At 40.4% G+C, this 17401-nt stretch overlaps 1 protein-coding gene across 5 annotated transcripts in view; it reads left to right on the forward strand.

Moving 5' to 3' along the window:
* The window catches only part of DNAJC6 (DnaJ heat shock protein family (Hsp40) member C6), a 172995-nt gene that overhangs the window by 108506 nt on the left and 47088 nt on the right, over nucleotides 1–17401 (forward strand). For all 5 annotated transcript variants that reach the window (XM_069593855.1, XM_069593851.1, XM_069593862.1 and 2 more), the window contains exons 2-4: nucleotides 5784–5934; nucleotides 7159–7208; nucleotides 7316–7464. In XM_069593855.1, coding sequence (XP_069449956.1) covers nucleotides 5784–5934; nucleotides 7159–7208; nucleotides 7316–7464 — 350 coding nt within the window. The remainder of the gene's footprint in view (nucleotides 1–5783; nucleotides 5935–7158; nucleotides 7209–7315; nucleotides 7465–17401) is intronic.

Consider the following 17401-nt stretch of genomic DNA (forward strand, 5'->3'; position numbering starts at 1 on the left):
TGAATTCTTTCTCTAAACTCAAATATTTTTCTTTTGCAAAAATTAGATTGTACTTTGCGTTTTTGTATCCTCTTTATCTCTCACTTAGCCTTTTGTCGTGAGCATCTGTACTCTTCTACGAAGTGATGTTAATAGCTAATTTAATAACTAGGAGCTAGTTACATTCTTAGAAACACTCAATCAGTCTCTTACTGTGGGACAATACATCCTTCATTGTCTCCTGCCATTGCAAGCAATGCCTCAGTGAACATCTTTTTTTGGCTGCACCGGGTCTTCATTGCAGCCTGCAGCTTGCAGGCTGCTCTAGTTGCAGCACTCAGGCTGTCTTGCAGCAGGTGGGCTTAGTTGCCCCATGGCTTGTGGGATCTTAGTTCCCTCACCAGGGATCAGACCAACGTCCCCTGCGTGGGAAGGCAGATTTTTAACATTGAAGTCTCAGTGAACATCTTTATGCATAAATATTTGCATACCTTCTTTTTCTTTATGGAGGAACATCCTTTCTTAGGGGTTACCAAGTGAAGTTATATGCAGCCTAGAGTGTCATAAGCATATATATATATTGCATTAGCAGTGAAAGCATATATGGGGAATGCCTACTGTGCATTATGGACTTTCCAAGATAAGGCCTCTGTCAACATCTGCCTTCTTATTTCACAGTGTTTCTCAGGGTGTTTTGTCCACAGCTAACAAATCAATTAGATGTTTATGAAAAATACCCACACTTACTTATATTTTATTTTTAGCTACATTAAGGCAGTTAAGACCAGCCTTAACATTTTTCTGGTCTTCTTAGTAGTCATGTATGGATGTGAGAGTTGGACTGTAAAGAAAGCAGAGTGCAGAAGAATTGGTGCTTTTGAACTGTGGTGTTGGAGAAGACTCTTGAGAGTCCCTTGGACTGCAAGGAGATCCAGCTAGTCCATCCTAAAGGAGATCAGTCCTGGGTGTTCATTGGAAGGACTGATGTTGAAGCTGAAACTCCAAGACTTTGGCCACCTGATGCCAAGAGTTGACTCATTGGAAAAGACCCTGATGCTGGGAAAGATTGAAGGCAGGAGGAGAAGGGGATGACAGGATGAGATGGTTGGATGGCATCACCGACTCAATGGACATGAGTTTGGGCTCTAGGAGTTGGTGATGGACAAGGAGCCCTGGTGTGCTGCGGTTCATGGGATTGCAGAGTCAGACATGACTGAGCGACTGAACTGAACTGAAAAATACATTTATTTTAAAAATTCTAAATAATTATCAGATCATCTCAAATCTTTTTTTGGACTGATAAGCCAACAGCTGACTAATAGACCCATGGGAAGAGACTGTCTGCCAGGAGAGATAAATTTGATGTCACTCTGTGAGTAAGAACAGGTCAAGGCATAGCCATGGTGAGTTCTCATGACTTGGGAGAGATAGGATGGTGTTTCTAGTTTCCTAAACATTAGGAATCCAAAGAAAAACTTGTTTATCACATCCTTAGAAATGACACAAGGGGCAAAGTGCAGTTCTCTTGTGCTTATCTTGGGTGGGATTAGATTTTAAAATGAAAAGACATCACAAAACAGAATTCTACCTGGAGCCTTAGGGGCACAGACCTGGACTCTTTCTCCTGGGGTGGCATTCTCATGCTGTCTCGACTCTGACCTCCCTGCTCCCACCCTCTTAGACCTTCAAATCTCCAAAGACTCTTTCTAAGCCCAGGGTGTATGTTCTTCGCATGAAGCATTTAGAAAAGTGTTAGAGGTGGCAAGATCTGAATTCCTAAGAATGCAGAATCTTTCAACCATTTAGTTCAAGGATTAAAAAACTTTTTCTATAAAGGACCATATAGTAAGTACCTTAGATTTTATGAGCCATAAGGTCTCAATCACAACTCTTCATCTTGGCCATTGTAGCATGAAAGAAGCCATAGGCAGTGTGTAAATGAATGAGTATAGCTGTATTCTACTAAGACTATACTTATAAACATTGAAATTTGACCTTCATGTAGTTTTAAACTGTGTTTAACATTATTCTTCTTTTGACTTTTTTCCCAATCATTTAAAAGTGGTAACATTCTTATTTCACGGACTGTAAAAACAGACAGCAGGCAGGGTTTGCCCCGTGGGCTGTGGTTTGTCAACCCCTATTAGTCACTGTCTTCCTCCTGCATGTCACAGTTTCTCTCTTTGTTATGCCACTTTTTGAAGACTTTCTGCTTTTCCTCTTAACAAGCTGAGTCTCCAAAATTCTTTTTAGATTCTGTGCTTCTGACACTCATATAGCTCATTAGGGAAAGCCAAAATACCCTCCTCAAAGCCCTGTAACGTCAGATAGTGTCTTTCTTTTCTTTTTTGTGTCCTGGTTAGTTTGACATATAACTTGGGTATGTAGAGGTTACAGACGTTGTAGCTCTGCCAGATGGTTCTGGTTTCTGCAGGGTTCCAAGGCTCTAATGAACAGAGCATGGAGCCTGAGTGATGATAAGAGCCTGATTTTTAGGTAATCAAGGATATTTATATCTTTTAATAGGTTGGTGTCTTGGAGTTCTATTCCAGCATGAAATTGAGAGAGAGAGGTCTGAATAATCAATTTGGTGTCATCTCTTAGAACAATCATATATGAGAAGGATGTTCAGGCTAGAATGGTAACTTGGGGTGGAAATGAGCATTTATAAGCATATGTTGCTCTATCCTTGCTGTATTTAAAATGAAAATACGATACAGACTTTTATGTGTGAATGTGTTTAAAGGGAAATAATATGCCCTTTTTCTTACAGAAGCTGAACACAAGAGACCGTTCTTAGATCTGTGGCCCTAGCCCTTGCCTAGGAGGAGCTGGTCATCGAGCTGGCTCCTGGCAATTATGTAGGGCTGTGAAGCAGTGGGGGCGACAGAGGCTCAGCTGCCAGAGTAATGAGATTGGTTTGGTTGGTCTGACAGATGCAGTGATTTGTGAGAGGGCTTGTTGGGAGGACAGCTGCTGCTGAGAGCAGCCAGATGAGAGGCAGACATGCGGGGGGTGGAGAGGAGCGGAGAATTGGAGAGGGACGGCTGTGTGTGAGGCAGGTGAGGATCCTCCTGAATACAGCTGCTGAAACTGTGGACTGGAATGGAGCTGTGGAGGAGTGTGAAATGGTGGAGGTGGCATAGACTTTGGAATGGTACAGACTTGCGCTTGAATCCCTGGCTCTATTGCTCATTAGCTGAGATCTTAGGTGAGTTGCTACCCCTGTTTGAGCCTCTGTTTCTTCGCCTTTAAAATGGGGATAATAAACACCCTCCTCATCTCCCACAACATGAAACTGTACTAACATAAAAGTTCAAGTGGAGTTTCTGGTGCTTGAGAGAACTCGGTAAGCGGTAGACGTTACAAGTGTTTATTCATGTGTCTGTTCACTGATTGTTCTTTGCAATTTCTAATAGAGCCTTGTTTTCAAATAGATGGCTAATGGTGACTTGGCCATCAAAAGCTCTTGTGATCAAGGGATAAGCACATTACAGTCAGCATGTATTTATAGGTATGTATTTGAACTCCTACAGCTCGAAGGAGTTTAGTAGATATAGTGAAGTATGGTTTAAATAACAACTACCTGGCCAGTAAACACAACAAAAGATACCTCCTCTTCTGATAATTAGGGAAAGCACAAATAAGACCAAAAGGAGATGTGTCTCATTCACCAGGCTGGTAAAAATGTTAAAGTCTGACCATACTAAGTGTTAAGGAGAATGCAGTTTGAAAACATGAAAAATAATATTAATGTATTACCTATGGATACCTACATATGTAAGAAAAGTTTAAAGAAATTATTTGGAATGATAAATATTAAATTCAAGATAGTATTAGGAGAAGAAAGAAGGATACTTTTGTCCAGGTTGCATAGGGCTCAAATCCCAAATTCTGCCCAAGACTTATTAGCCGATGAGCCATATACGCTTAGACAAGTGGCTTAACCTCTGTTCCTTGGTTTTTTTGATGTATGAAATGGAAAAATAATATAATAATAATAATATCTACCTCATAACTATGCTGTTGGGATGAGTGAGCATAGGTAAGATGTTTAAAATAATACCTAGCAAATAGTGCTGTATATGTTAACAATTCAGGGTTTTATTACATGAATATTTTATTATTCTCTATTTGTTTTTTAAAATATAAAGCACTACAACTTTAAATTTATAAATATTTCAGTATTCTAGAAGATAAGGACTACATGTAATATAACTACAATATCATTATTCTACCTAAAAATTAACAATAAATCCTTAATGTTGAATACCCAGTTAATTGTTCAAATCCTTATTGCTCATAAATGTCATTAACTTTTAATTTATGTATGTAATTTTTTTGGCTCTGCTGAGGGCTCCAACCTGTGTCCGCTTCAGTGGAAGCTCAAGAGTCCCAACCACTGGACCGGTAGAGAACTGTCATTAACTTTTTGTGGTTTGTTTGGATTAAGTTCCATGCATTGTACGTGGTTGATTGGTCTTTTAAGACATTTTCATTTATAAATTCCTCCTCCAGCTTTCCTTTTTCTGGCAGTTAATTTTTAAGGTTTATTGAGGTATCATTGATATATAAAACATCACCATATTTAATGTATGCATCTTGATGAGTTTAGATATATGCATTTAGTCATGATACTATTACCACAACCTCCAAAAACTTTCCCGTGTTCTTTTGTGTGGCTCGCTTTTTGTTTTGTTTTGTTTTGTAACATGAGATCCGTCTTCTTTTGTTTGTTTGTTTTGAAATTTTCTCTGCAGACTTTGCACAGACACATTTAACCACTGTCCACACGCATGTATGGACATGTATCTACCTGTCACTTAAAATAACTGATCAGGTTGGAACACAGATGTGCCTCCATCCCCCTGTCCTGAGGGAGGTATGAAGGGAAACTTAGCAACAGAGTCAGAGTTACAGAGGTTCGCTCCTGTAAGCTAAGTGAGGTCCTGTGTTCTACTATACCTGAGATCCAGAGATCTATCCTCTTAACATATTTTGAAGTATACAACAAATAATGCATTTAAAAAAAAAAATAAGAGATGCCATTCTTGCCCCTTGTCATCATAGAGTTGAAAAGTGAACAAAGATGAAAAAATATCAACATAGGAATTTCAGGGTGCAGCATAAAAATAGTATAGCTGCAATCTGTTGACTCCTTAATATAGTAGGTACTGTGCTAATAGCTTAAGATACACTCATTTAATGTTTTCTGGTGAAGTAGGCATTATTTTTATCCCAATTTTATAGACAGCAAGAAAGAGGCTTAGAAAGGCTTCCTAAGTTCTTACAGTTAGGAATAGCAGCAGGGCTGGGCCAGAACCCAGGTGGGAGGGACTCAGGCTCATACCTGCTGGTCTGTACAACCTGCCTGGCCGTTGTTTATTTTAGCTTCCTCTACACAGGATTCCTAGTTCCTTCATGTATCAATCTTGATAAGCTAAGTTATGCTATGTTAAGAAACATTCCCCAAATGGGAACAGGGTAGCTTCTAATAATAAAGGGATATTCCTCATTCATGCCACATGTTCATCACACTTAGTTGCTAAGTCGTGTCCAACTCTTTGTAACCCCATGGACTGTAGGCTACCAGGCTCCTCCGTCCATGGGATTCTCCAGGCAAGAATACTGGAATGGGTTGCCATTTCCTTCTCCAGGGGATCTTCCAGACCCAGAGGTTGAACCTGCATTCTTCTGCATTTCTTGCATTGGCATGCAGATTTTTTTTTTTGACCATTGAGCCACCTGGGAAACCCATTACCTCTTTTTCTGCTATTACCTCTTTTTCTGATTTCCGTTGGCAGGTGCCTCGTCTCCAGACATGGAGCCCAGCTATGGCGGAGGTCTTTTTGACATGGTGAAAGGAGGGGCAGGGAGGCTCTTTAGCAACCTAAAGGACAACTTGAAAGACACTCTCAAAGACACGTCTTCCAGAGTTATACAATCTGTTACCAGGTATGTGCTTTCTTCCCTTTACGTTAATGGACCTTGTGCCCCCAGAGGATCTGGTTACCTGCCAACTGCTTATCTGGCTCAAAGACTATCAATTTTGCGATGCAGCTGCATGGGGTCTGATTGAGGAATGCCATTGAAGTCATCTGACTGAGTCTTTGAGAAGCTACAAGCACAGGCTAGGAGGACTTGGCTTACTGGTACATTAGAGGATAGTGGTTGCCATCCCTGGCTTTCAAATCCATCATCCTGGATTCTAACGCAGTACCTGCCCTTGTTAACCTAAGGCACATTAACTAACCTCTCAGAGCTCTACTTTTATACTCTGCTAAGATTTATGTCTTTAGTGGTTCAAGAATTAGGTAAGATAATCACATGCAATCCAAGTAAGCAGTACTTAAGGATTATATTCAAAACAGAAGTTTGTTTTTATATTTTAATAGCCCTTTAAAATTTATTTACTGAGAGAAGTTTCCTACCCTTCCCCTGTATGAAACTTTTACAAGCAGGCCATATGAATTCTTTTTTAGTATTAGGAATTATAAAGTTCTAGGGTCCTTTTACGTTACAGTGTGCTGTGCTATGCTAAATCGCTTCAGTTGTGTCTGATTCTTTGTGACCCTATGGACTGAAGCCCGCCAGGCTCCTCTGTCCATGGGATTTTCCAGGCAAGAATACTGGAGTGGATTGCCATTTAGTTACAAAATGTGGTTTTAAAGCAGAAATCCATGTGTGTAGTCCGGTATATTAATCAGCATTTTAATTTTTGTTCAAATATAATTTTATACTTTGCCTTCAGTCTCCAACCAGCACCTTGTAGGCCTCAAAAAAGGGTCCTTTGTTTTCCCTCCATCACTTCCTCTTCTACCCCCTTGCTGCTGACACTTAGGGGAACTGTTTTCCTGTAGGTGAAGAGGCTGAGACAATCAGTGTTAATGAATTAGCAGTGTTTTCTCTTCTGAGATGGATTCTATTCATGAAGTGGCATCTACAGAGGATTTTGGGGTGCCCCGTTTGGAGGGGTAGATGTGTGCTTCTGAGGGTGTGGGTTGTCTTCTGTCAACAATGCTTCCTTGGTAGAGAGAAGATGGCCTTGAGGGAAATCAAAATATGACTACTGGATGGAAATGTCCTGGGATATGATGTACAGGTGACTGAGAGAGAGAGGAAGAGATCTTGGGATATTTGGATCATTTTAATGAATGCCCTTTCCTGTCTTGCTTTTAGCTACACGAAGGGAGATTTAGACTTCACTTATGTTACCTCCAGAATTATTGGTAAGTCCCTCACGTTTATTAACGGCTCGGTGGCTCAGCTGTCAGCTGCTGCCCATTGCGACAGCAGGCCTGTCTAACCTATTTTCTCTCTCTGTTAACCTTCCCAGTGATGTCGTTTCCTCTGGACAGTGTTGACATAGGATTCAGGAATCAGGTTGATGATATTCGAAGCTTTCTGGATTCCAGACATCTTGACCACTACACGGTGTACAATCTGTCGCCCAAGTCTTATCGAACTGCCAAGTTTCACAGCAGGGTAAGGAATTTTAGACCCGATCACAAAGTTAAAGACGTAACAGGGTATTTTACCCTTGAAGAGCTATTCTCAAAGCGTTTGCCCCTAGGCACATGGAGCTGAAAAACTATGTACTATCTATACTTCTCTATCTGTAAAGTTCTTATTAGGCTACTATAAGACATTCTGAAGCTTTTCCTTGGGTGAGGATGTTTGCAGGAAAGTTTCTCTGTCAGTGAGGTACCCGCTATTTGGGGGCCTCAAATCAGCTGTGACTAGTTGCTCAGTTGTTAGGCACGTTGCTGTGTGGCTCAGTAAAGATTGGACTGCTCCACGGGGCAGTTGGAAACCCTTATATTGGAGCACTAATGATGCCTTTCACCCTTCCTTGTTGCTGCTTTGGCATCACGTTGAAGCAGTGTGGTGGGACCAGTAGAGACACGCCAGTTTTAATGGAAATGGCTTTCTGACTTTTGGTAGAGGTACATTTTTCCTAAGTGAGGTATAGCACGTAAACAGTCCACACTGTGGGTTTGGTGATGTGATTGCTTATATTTATAGTGGTGACACTGGCAGCAATGTTTTTATAGCATTTGCAGTGTGCCAGGAACTCTACATGCAATCTACTATTAATCCCTCAACAGTCCTCTGAAAAGATGGAGAAACTGAGGCACAGAGAAGTGGGATAACAGCCATTACTCTGGGCTGAGAGTGTTACCTGGAAAACTGATTTATCCTCTCAAGGAGCTTTTGGGACTGGGCAGAGAAAGAGTTCTAGTTTCAGGCTGGTTAAGGAGTGATGAGAGCTGGCTTTGGTTTGAATCTAATGCCAAGTCTAATATTTCTGGCCACTGAATTTGGTTTACTCACTGAAATAATACGGCTTTTTCTCTCTCAGGAACACTTTCAAATATCTCAACTTAGCCTTTAGCTATGATTGGTTCTGCAGCTGCATCTGGATTTCTGAATAAATAGAAAGGGTTTTTTACACATTGGACCCTGTAAAAGTGAAGTGTTAGTCACTCGGTCATGTCCGACTCTTTGTGACACCACGGACTATAGCTCACCAGGCTCCTCTCCATGGATTTCTCCAGGCAAGAATACTGGAGTGTCCTTCTCCAGGGGATCTTCCCAATCCAAGGATCGAACCCATGTCTCCTGCATTGCAGATGGATTCTTTACTCTCTGAGCCACCAGGGAAGTCCTGTAAAAGTGAAACTTGATTTCAAATATGCAAAATAATACCTGGCTGTGTTTACTCTGCATCAAGGATCTCAGTTTTGATGCCAGAAAGCATTTTGCTGCAAATTTTAGTTGCCATTAATAATCTCTGGGCCTCAGTTTCCTGATCTGTAAAATTTGGAAATTATTCTGTATGCTCTTTTAGACCACTTCCTAGCCTAATGTTCAATAAGATAAGGGAGAATTTTGTGAAGGATTCTCTTTTCTCAGATCCAAATAAGGCAAGAGGTCACCCAGTGGTTCTCAAGATTTAATGTACATCAGAATCTCTTAGAGGGCTTTTAAACATTCAGCAGAGGGGTGTGATGAGAAGTTGCTATGCTCACAACTTCCTGGATACTCCTTCTGCTGTTGCCCTGGGGACCACTCTCTAAGAAGCACTGACAAAACTGTTCTCAAGTGGTTTGCTCTAAATTCCTATTCTATAACAGATTTTAAATGCAGCTCTTTAAAATTTCACTATAATTAACTGCCCTTCCAACTCTCATTCCACCTTATTGAGAGCAAGTAAATTAGCATCCACAAAAATGTGGGTAGATATTTTATTTCTAATTCAACAAATCTTTTGAATTGATCTTTTCGGTTTAAAAACTCAGTGCCATCATTTTCTTTCTTCTTTGTTTTTATTGAAGTATAGTTGATTTGCAGTGTTGTGCCAGTCTCTGCTTTATAGCAAAGTGACTCAGTTATACAGAAAATACTATTATTTTAATAATTGAAGGACCATGAAACATCCTGCATAATATTCCATAGAGATTTTATTTCATCTTGAAATATTTGTGATAGTCTGGAAAATTTTCCCTCTGGAAGTAAATAAAGATATAATATCATTATAGAAGTATTCATGCATATTAATATATGCATATATGATTATGCATATATACATATATGATTTATAAAAGCAATCTCTATAAAGATATTTAAAGAAAGGCATCAATTAGTATAAGCACATATTTTGTGACCAGACTTAGCAGTCTTACCAAAGGAACCAGAAACTGAATGGGGAACACCTGCCTTGGGCTGTTCTCACTTGCCCTCAAAGAGCAGTTCAGTTCAGTCGCTCAGTCATGTCCTACTCTTTGCAACCCCATGGACTGCAGCGTGCCAGGCCTCCCTGTCCATCACCAACTCCCAGAGCCTGCTCAAACTCATGTCCATCTAGTCAGTGATGCCATCCAACCATCTCATCCTCTGTCATCCCCTTCTCCCCCTGCCTTCAATCTTCCAGCATCAGGGTCTTTTCCAATGAGTCAGTTCTTCGCATCAGGTGGCCAAAGTATTGGAGTTTCAGCTTCAACATCAGTCCTTCCAATGAATATTTAGGACTGATTTCCTTTAGGATGGACTGGTTGGATCTCCTTGCAGTCCAAGGGACTCTCAAGAGTCTTTTCCAACACCACAGTTCAAGAGCATCAATTCTTTTGCACTCAGCTTTCTTTATAGTCCAGCTTTCACATCCATACATGACTACTGGAAAAACCATAGCTTTGACTAGATGGACCTTTGTTGGCAAGGTAATGTCTCTGCTTTTTAATATGCTGTCTAAGTTTGTCATAGCTTTTCTTCCAAAGAGCAAGAGTCTTAATTTCATGGCTGCAGTCACCATCTGCAGTGATTTTAGACCCCCCAAAATAAAGTCTCTCACTGTTTCCACTGTTTCCTCATCTATTTGCCATGAAGTGATGGGACCAGATGCCATGATCTTCGTTTTCTGAATGTTAAGTTTTAAGCCAGCCCTTTCACTCTCCTCTTTCACTTTCATCAAGAGGCTTCTCAATTCCTCTTCACTTTCTGCCATAAAGGTGATATCATCTGTGTATCTGAGGTTATTGATATTTTCCCCAGCCATCTTGATTCCATCTTGTGCTTCATCCAGCCCAGCATTTCACATGATGTATTCTGCATATAAGTTAAATAAGCAGGATGACAATATACAGCCTTGACATACTCCTTTCCCAATTTGGAACCAGTTTGTTGTTCCGTGTCTGGTTCTAATTGCTGCCTCTTGACCTGCATACAGATTTCTCAGAAGGAAGGTAGATAAGGTGGTTTAGTATTCCCATCTCTAAGAATTTTCCACAGTTTGTTGCGGTCTACACAGTCAAAGGCTTTGACATAGTCAGTAATGCGGAAGTAGATGGTTTTCTTGAACTCTCTTGCTTTTTTGATGATCCAGCAGACGTTGGCAATTTGATCTCTGGCTCGTATGCCTTTTCTAAATCCAGCTTGTACATCCAGAAGTTCTCGGTTCATGCCTCGGTTCATGCCTCGCTTGGAGAATTTTGAGCATTACTTTGCTAGTCTGTGAGATGAGTGCAATTGTGCAGTAGTTTGAACATTCTTTGGCATTGCCTTTCTTTGGGATTGGAATGAAAACTGACCTTTTCCAGTCCTGTGACCGCTGCTGAGTTTTCCAAATTTGCTGGTGTATTGACTGCAGCACTTTAACAGTATCATCTTTTAGGACTTGAAATAGCTCAGCTGGAATTCCACCACCTCCACTAAGCTTTGTTCATAGTGATGCTTCCTAAGGCCCACTAGACTTCGGACTCCAGGAGGTCTGGCTCTAGGTGAGTGATCACACCATTGTGGTTATCCGGGTCAAAGAGCAGAGAGCACATTTTTTTATTTGCTGCCTAGAGTGATGCCTGGCCTGGCTAGGAAAGGTTTCTCAGATGATCAAATGTGCCAAGTATTGTTGAATACGTAGATATCGAATAAAAATTTGATTCTTGTTCTCAAGGCACCTCAGCCTAGTTGGAGAAAGAAGCCAGGATGTTCTCAAGACAAATGGAAATAATATTTACAATATATACTGAGGAAGTTTAGTGAAGGGAGATAGTAGTGAGAGCTGGACCCCAAAGCATGAGTAAATCTCGTTTAGGTGAAAGGAGTGGGGTTATTTCTTCTCCATGCAAACTGTAGAGGGTGTCTTACCCGTCTCTTCATGATCTGGCCTCTGTGCTCTCTAGCTCATCTTTCACTGTTCTTCATGTCCTGAGAACCCATGCTCCCACCAGGGGAGACACACTGTCTCATCCATGAGCTGCTCCCACTCCCTGACAGGCCACCCATTCCACAGCCCCACTCTTCCGAGGATTTCTCCATGCCAATTCCAGTTCTTTCCCCTAAAAGACAGAACTGCACTACATTGTTACCCTCTTTACAGATGGTCCCAGAACTCCACCGAATGGAACTAGACCCTCTGACTTCACTCAACCCTCAGGTGCATCTCAGGAAGACAGTCCCACAGCCTTAGAATTTTCAGCATAGCTCTGTTTTTGATAGGTCTGTATCTCTTTCTAATTCCCTAATCCTTTCTCTTCCCAACACTAACACTACAAGCTGATTTGCATCACATTGTTGCATGACTTAGAAACGTGTTCTTGGTTCTCCTCTTCCTATCCTCAAGGACTGAAATCATTTTCTTCTCCTTCCAGACCAGTGGAGGGCTAGGCTGCAATTAAGTCTTATTTCACTAAATGTAGATGGCCAAGGCTTCCTTGGATACCACTGTTGGAAGAGACCAAACACAAGACCACTTTTGTGTAGGGGCTCACATGAATGGAGCTCTGTCTATGTCTCTGTACCTTGAATCCTGAACTCAGCCGTTTTACCTTTTTATTATGTGATGTGTGTTTGGAGATCAAGATGGTGATGACAGAGACAGGCTGTTTCTAGGATGACTTTATTTTGCTGAGGGGCATCATTGTTTATTTTGATTAACTTTTATGCTTAGAAACCACATGGGTTGACAGGAATCATATGAAATAATTAAATAGCAGTTTCTTAGTATTTGCATATGTAGATATGTATGAAAGTGTTAGTTGCTCAGCTGTGTCCGACTCTTTGTGACCCCATCCACAGAATATTAAAATAGGACTCTGTGTTTAGTTTCCGTTTTAGCAGAGGATTTGACTTAAAACAAAGCATAGCCGTTAGCCCTGCATTCATAGTGTTAGAATTCCTATTCAGGACTGCAGAGGAGGTGTTGAATGTCAATTTTTTGCCTTTTCTTAGCCAGTATCCACCTTGAGGAAATAAAAGTCATGCTTTTGACAGTGGAGTCTTGGAGACCAGTGAGATGCATCATCTAAACCAGATGTTCTGAATCTAAGTTAAATAGACAAGAATCCATTGTATATTTTGATTCATGCATGGACTTCAGAGTTTATGTATTTTTCACTCCTATTTTTTCTTTATTATGATAGAAGACATATAACATAAACATACCATTTTAGACATTTGTAAGAGTACAATTCAGCAGCATGAAACACACTCATAATAGTGTATAATCATCACCAGTATCTATACCCAAACCTTTTTCATCATCCCCCAAATATACACTGTACTCATTCCCTCTGAGTGAGTGTATGTGTATGTGCACTGGTTCCATTTCTGCACAGAAGTTTTGTAACTATGTCCTAGAGTTTCAGGAACTACTGCTTTACACATTTCTTGGTGTTATTGTTGGCAATAAATGGAAAAGTGGATGAATGGCCAGCAAATCTAGGCTGCCCTAAAGTTCTTACATCCTGATAATGCAAATGTAAGTGCCCCTTTGAGCCTCCTTCTCCCTCTGTGCAACCAGGAAGGAGTAAGCTGAAGGAGCCCAGCTAGTAACATAGAAAAGATAAACCCAGCTGGTTCTTTTAGAATCTTATTTTATTTCCACCATTTCTAAATGGTATAATCTTATAGAATTTCTTCCTCTTTGCAAATAATTTAATTTTAGGAAAATATATGATCAAGTTGGGTTTCTTAAAAGGTTTGTGATTTTTTTTGAAGGTCACCTATTTTTTCTTTCTCCTTCCAGAACTCACTAAAGAGGTCACCATAGCTCCTAGTTGTTTCTCTCCTGGTTTTCTGGATGGTGAGGGGAGTTGGCCACAGAGGAGTGACTTTATATTCATCTCTCCTCTGTCGCTGTGCATCAGTGTAAGGGTAGGAAATAATGGGGCAGAAAAATGCCCCTGGCCTGGGAGCCGGAGAACCTGAAAGTCCCACATTCTATTTCTGCAGCCCTCAGTGACTTGACTGTCTTATTAACCTTGGTAAAAAAAAAAAAATAGCCCCCATGTGGTGCCATAACTGCCTCAGAAATGTATGGAACTGTAGTTAATAATCATCAGACAGTGTACACATTTTTATTATTTTTTACTGAGGTGAAATTCATATGATGTGCACAAAAATTATCCTAGAGTCACATCTCAGCTCTTCTTGGGTAAGTCACTTCACGTCATCTAAAACTCATCCTCCTGTAGTAAGTAGAGATGACAATAAGGATTTCGATCTCAAATACTTAGAATATTTTTCTGTAGGTGTGCTATAAGGAATACATTTGAAGCAGTGTCTGGCTTAGAGTAAGCCTTCAGTAAGGGGAAGCTATAATCACCATTACTAATAATAAAATGCCAAATAAGCAATTGCCTGAAGTACCTCTGTCCTCCAAAAATGGAATCAGGTTCTTGAAACACTGGATATGACTCTTCAGTCTGATTCTCTATAGCATCTTTTGCTCTTATGCTCAGCAAATGGGATGCTTCTGTCATCTCCTCTCTTGCCTGGGGAGACAGAAAGATGAAAACCGAATAGCATTCAGCCCTGTGCTGCTCTGGCCTCCTTTCCCTCCAGGTGGTATTTTGGAGCCTGTAATCCATATGGCGTTCGCTGCTGTCTGCTACTATGGGAGGGGTTCAGAGAGACTGGAGGCAGCATGATGAAGCGTCACCTGCCCAAGGATTGTGCTTATCGTACAAAGCCGTGAACCTCACAAAGCTACGAAACCTCTTGCAGTGATTGATTTTGTTTAAAAAGAAAGAATTTTTTTTTCGCCTTAATGTTTTTCCCCTTTAGACAGAGCACATGCTTTTAAAAAATTCTAATTGTATGTTTGTCTAATGGTGTATAATTATATATCAAGTAAATATGTAATTATGGAGTACTTTAAATTAATATTATTTACTTGATTGATTTAATGATTCTGAACAATTGGTGTATTGTGCTAAGAACAATTTAGCCAGCTTTTAGCTGAGGCTCATTATAGATGCTGACATTTAGTATTTGTAGGGGTGACATATAATTTCTAAGAGGTTTAAAAATGCTGCCTGAATACTGTTTGAGAAAATAAATTTTCTACATTTTTACATAGTCATAATCTAAAAATACAACAAAATTGATTCAACATTGCTTCTTCAAGATCTTTTACATACAGACAAAGATAAATCATGTTATAAGAAGCGATTACCATATGGGGTTCCTTCCTTGGTTCTTTCATTCATTTGTTCACTCAGCAAATGCCTACTGAGTGCCTACCATTGGGCTAGCATGTGGACTCTGTACTTGGGTTACAAAAACAAAAAATGGTCTATCTTCTCCTGGAGCTTAGTGTCTAAATGGGGAGATAGATGTAAATAGTTAATTTGAATATGGCTTGTCAGTTAGCTGGCACTTACTGTGTTTATGTCATGCTCTTTAAGTCTTACAACTGCCTTGTAATGCCCATTTTTACTTCACACACAAGAGACTTGAGTCTTGGAGAGGTTAGCAACTTGCCAAAGGTTAATTAGGTAGTAAGTTGTAAAGCTAAGCCCAACCTGTGGGCTTCACCATGTTGCTCTGCTGATCAGGATGACTAAGCATTTCTGCCTGTGAGTGTTAAGAGAAACTGTCAGAGACAGGAGAACGCTTGAACTTGGGCTTTGTATTCTGAATAGAAATTTTCCAAGGGAAGGAAAAACATTGCAGACAGATAGGAAGCAGCTTGTATAAATATACATTTTGCAATTCCTCTGATGGCGAATCTTTTCTTCCCAATTATTCTGTTTTTAATCATTATTTCCATACCTTGAGAACACATCAATGGGGAATCTCTTTGAGAATAAAGAATGGGCCAGAAACAGCCCCAAATCATATTAGGTGAAAGGGGCAAGCTTTATGGAGTTTAAATTGACAGAGGCTCAACACTGGCTACCTTGGGTTGTTTGGTAGCTTTGTTAGGTGTTTCATCTATTTTGTTTAATGAATTGCACCTGTCTTTCCCAAAGGTCTAGGATAATTAACCACCTGGCAGGTCCCCCGATGCCACCTACAATCATTTTACAGGGAAAAAAGTTACAAAATAACCAAAAAGAATGGGATTTTTGGCATCCACAGAGAGAGAAACTCTGTTTGGTTTCGGGTGTCAACTCTAGACAGCACAAATAATTTCCCACCTATATTTTGACTAGTTACTGTATGGTTACTAGAAAAGCGTGAACCAGATTATTCCTGCCTCTCCTTCCCTACCATTAAATATAAAGAATTTGGGATGTTTGGGTTTTCTTAGACCAGTGTTGTTAGTGTTGCAGAGCACTTTTTGATGACACGTCTGTAAAAGCCTGTTCCTTTGACCAGAATTCCCTGTCTTAATAATGGCACCTCCCATCCTTTTGTCCAGCCATTCAGGCTGGAAATCTGGCAGTCATTTTTATCTCCTCCCCCTGCACATCACCGTCTACACTCATGCACTGCCACCCTCCGATCGATCACTAAGTCTTGTATACAGGCATTCCACTTCCTGTCTATTTTTTGAATTCCTTAAGTCTTTGTGTGTCCCACTACCACTCATCTAGCTTAAGCCACTATCGTTTCTTACTTAGATTCCACTTACAGCCATCTGACTGTTCTCTCTGACTGTGTCTTTTGTCATCTATATCCTTTCTTCATACTGAAATCTAATAAGAGTTACTTTCCTTCTTAAATATTTCTCTCAGTTCTGAACAAGGCCTTGTATGATCTGACCCTTCAGTCTAAACTTTTGCCCAAAAGGGTTTTATTGATTTTTTTCAAACATAGTTTGCTCTATCTGACCTTAAGGATTTGCACAACAATTACCTGATAAAATAATAATAATAATAGTGATAGCCAGTATTTGTTGATCATTTTGTGTGTGTCAAATACTGAGCTAAGCCTTTGAAATACAATCTCATGTAGTAGCCACAATCCTATGAGGTAGATAGGTGATTAGCATTCACAATATTTTATGGAGAAAGGATTAGAGAGGTTATTAAAGAAAAGTGAAGGTGTTAGTCATTGAGCCATGTCCGACTCTCCTCAGTCCATAGAGTTCTCCACAGGTAAGAATACTGGAGTGGGTTGCCATGCCCTCCTCCAGGGGATCTTCCTGACCCGGGGATCGAACCCAGGCCTCCTGCATTACATGCAGATCCTTTACCATCTGAGCCACCAGGAAAGCCCAGAGAGGTCATTGAGACGAAAAGTGAAAGTGAAAGTAGCTCGGTCATGTCCGACTCTTTGCCACCCCATGAACTGGAGCCCTCCAGGCTTCTGTTTTCATGAGTTTGCCTAAATCTAAGTTTTTCCTACTGAGACTCATGCCTAGAATTCTGAGGCAAATAACACTTTCAGCCAGTATACTGTTGCAGCAGAGTGACTTACATTCAGAAGACCTTGCTTGCAGCCCTGGTGCTAACCAGTGGTATGAGTTTAGATAAGACAACCTCTGAGAGTCAGTCTTCTCTTTTGCAAAATGGGAATCGTATTAGTACCCATCTTACATGATTTTTCAGATCAGAGCCAAGCAGAATTCTACAGATGTAGTCAGTGTTCTATAATGTGCTGAGTGATTGCATGTGTTAAATGAATGAAAATGCCAGATACCACCCCCATTAAGTTGTGGGTTCCTTCATTAAAAAAAGAAAGAAATAAGACCCCT

Source organism: Ovis canadensis, chromosome 1 (assembly GCF_042477335.2).
Source record: "Ovis canadensis isolate MfBH-ARS-UI-01 breed Bighorn chromosome 1, ARS-UI_OviCan_v2, whole genome shotgun sequence".
Taxonomy (NCBI): domain Eukaryota; kingdom Metazoa; phylum Chordata; class Mammalia; order Artiodactyla; family Bovidae; genus Ovis; species Ovis canadensis.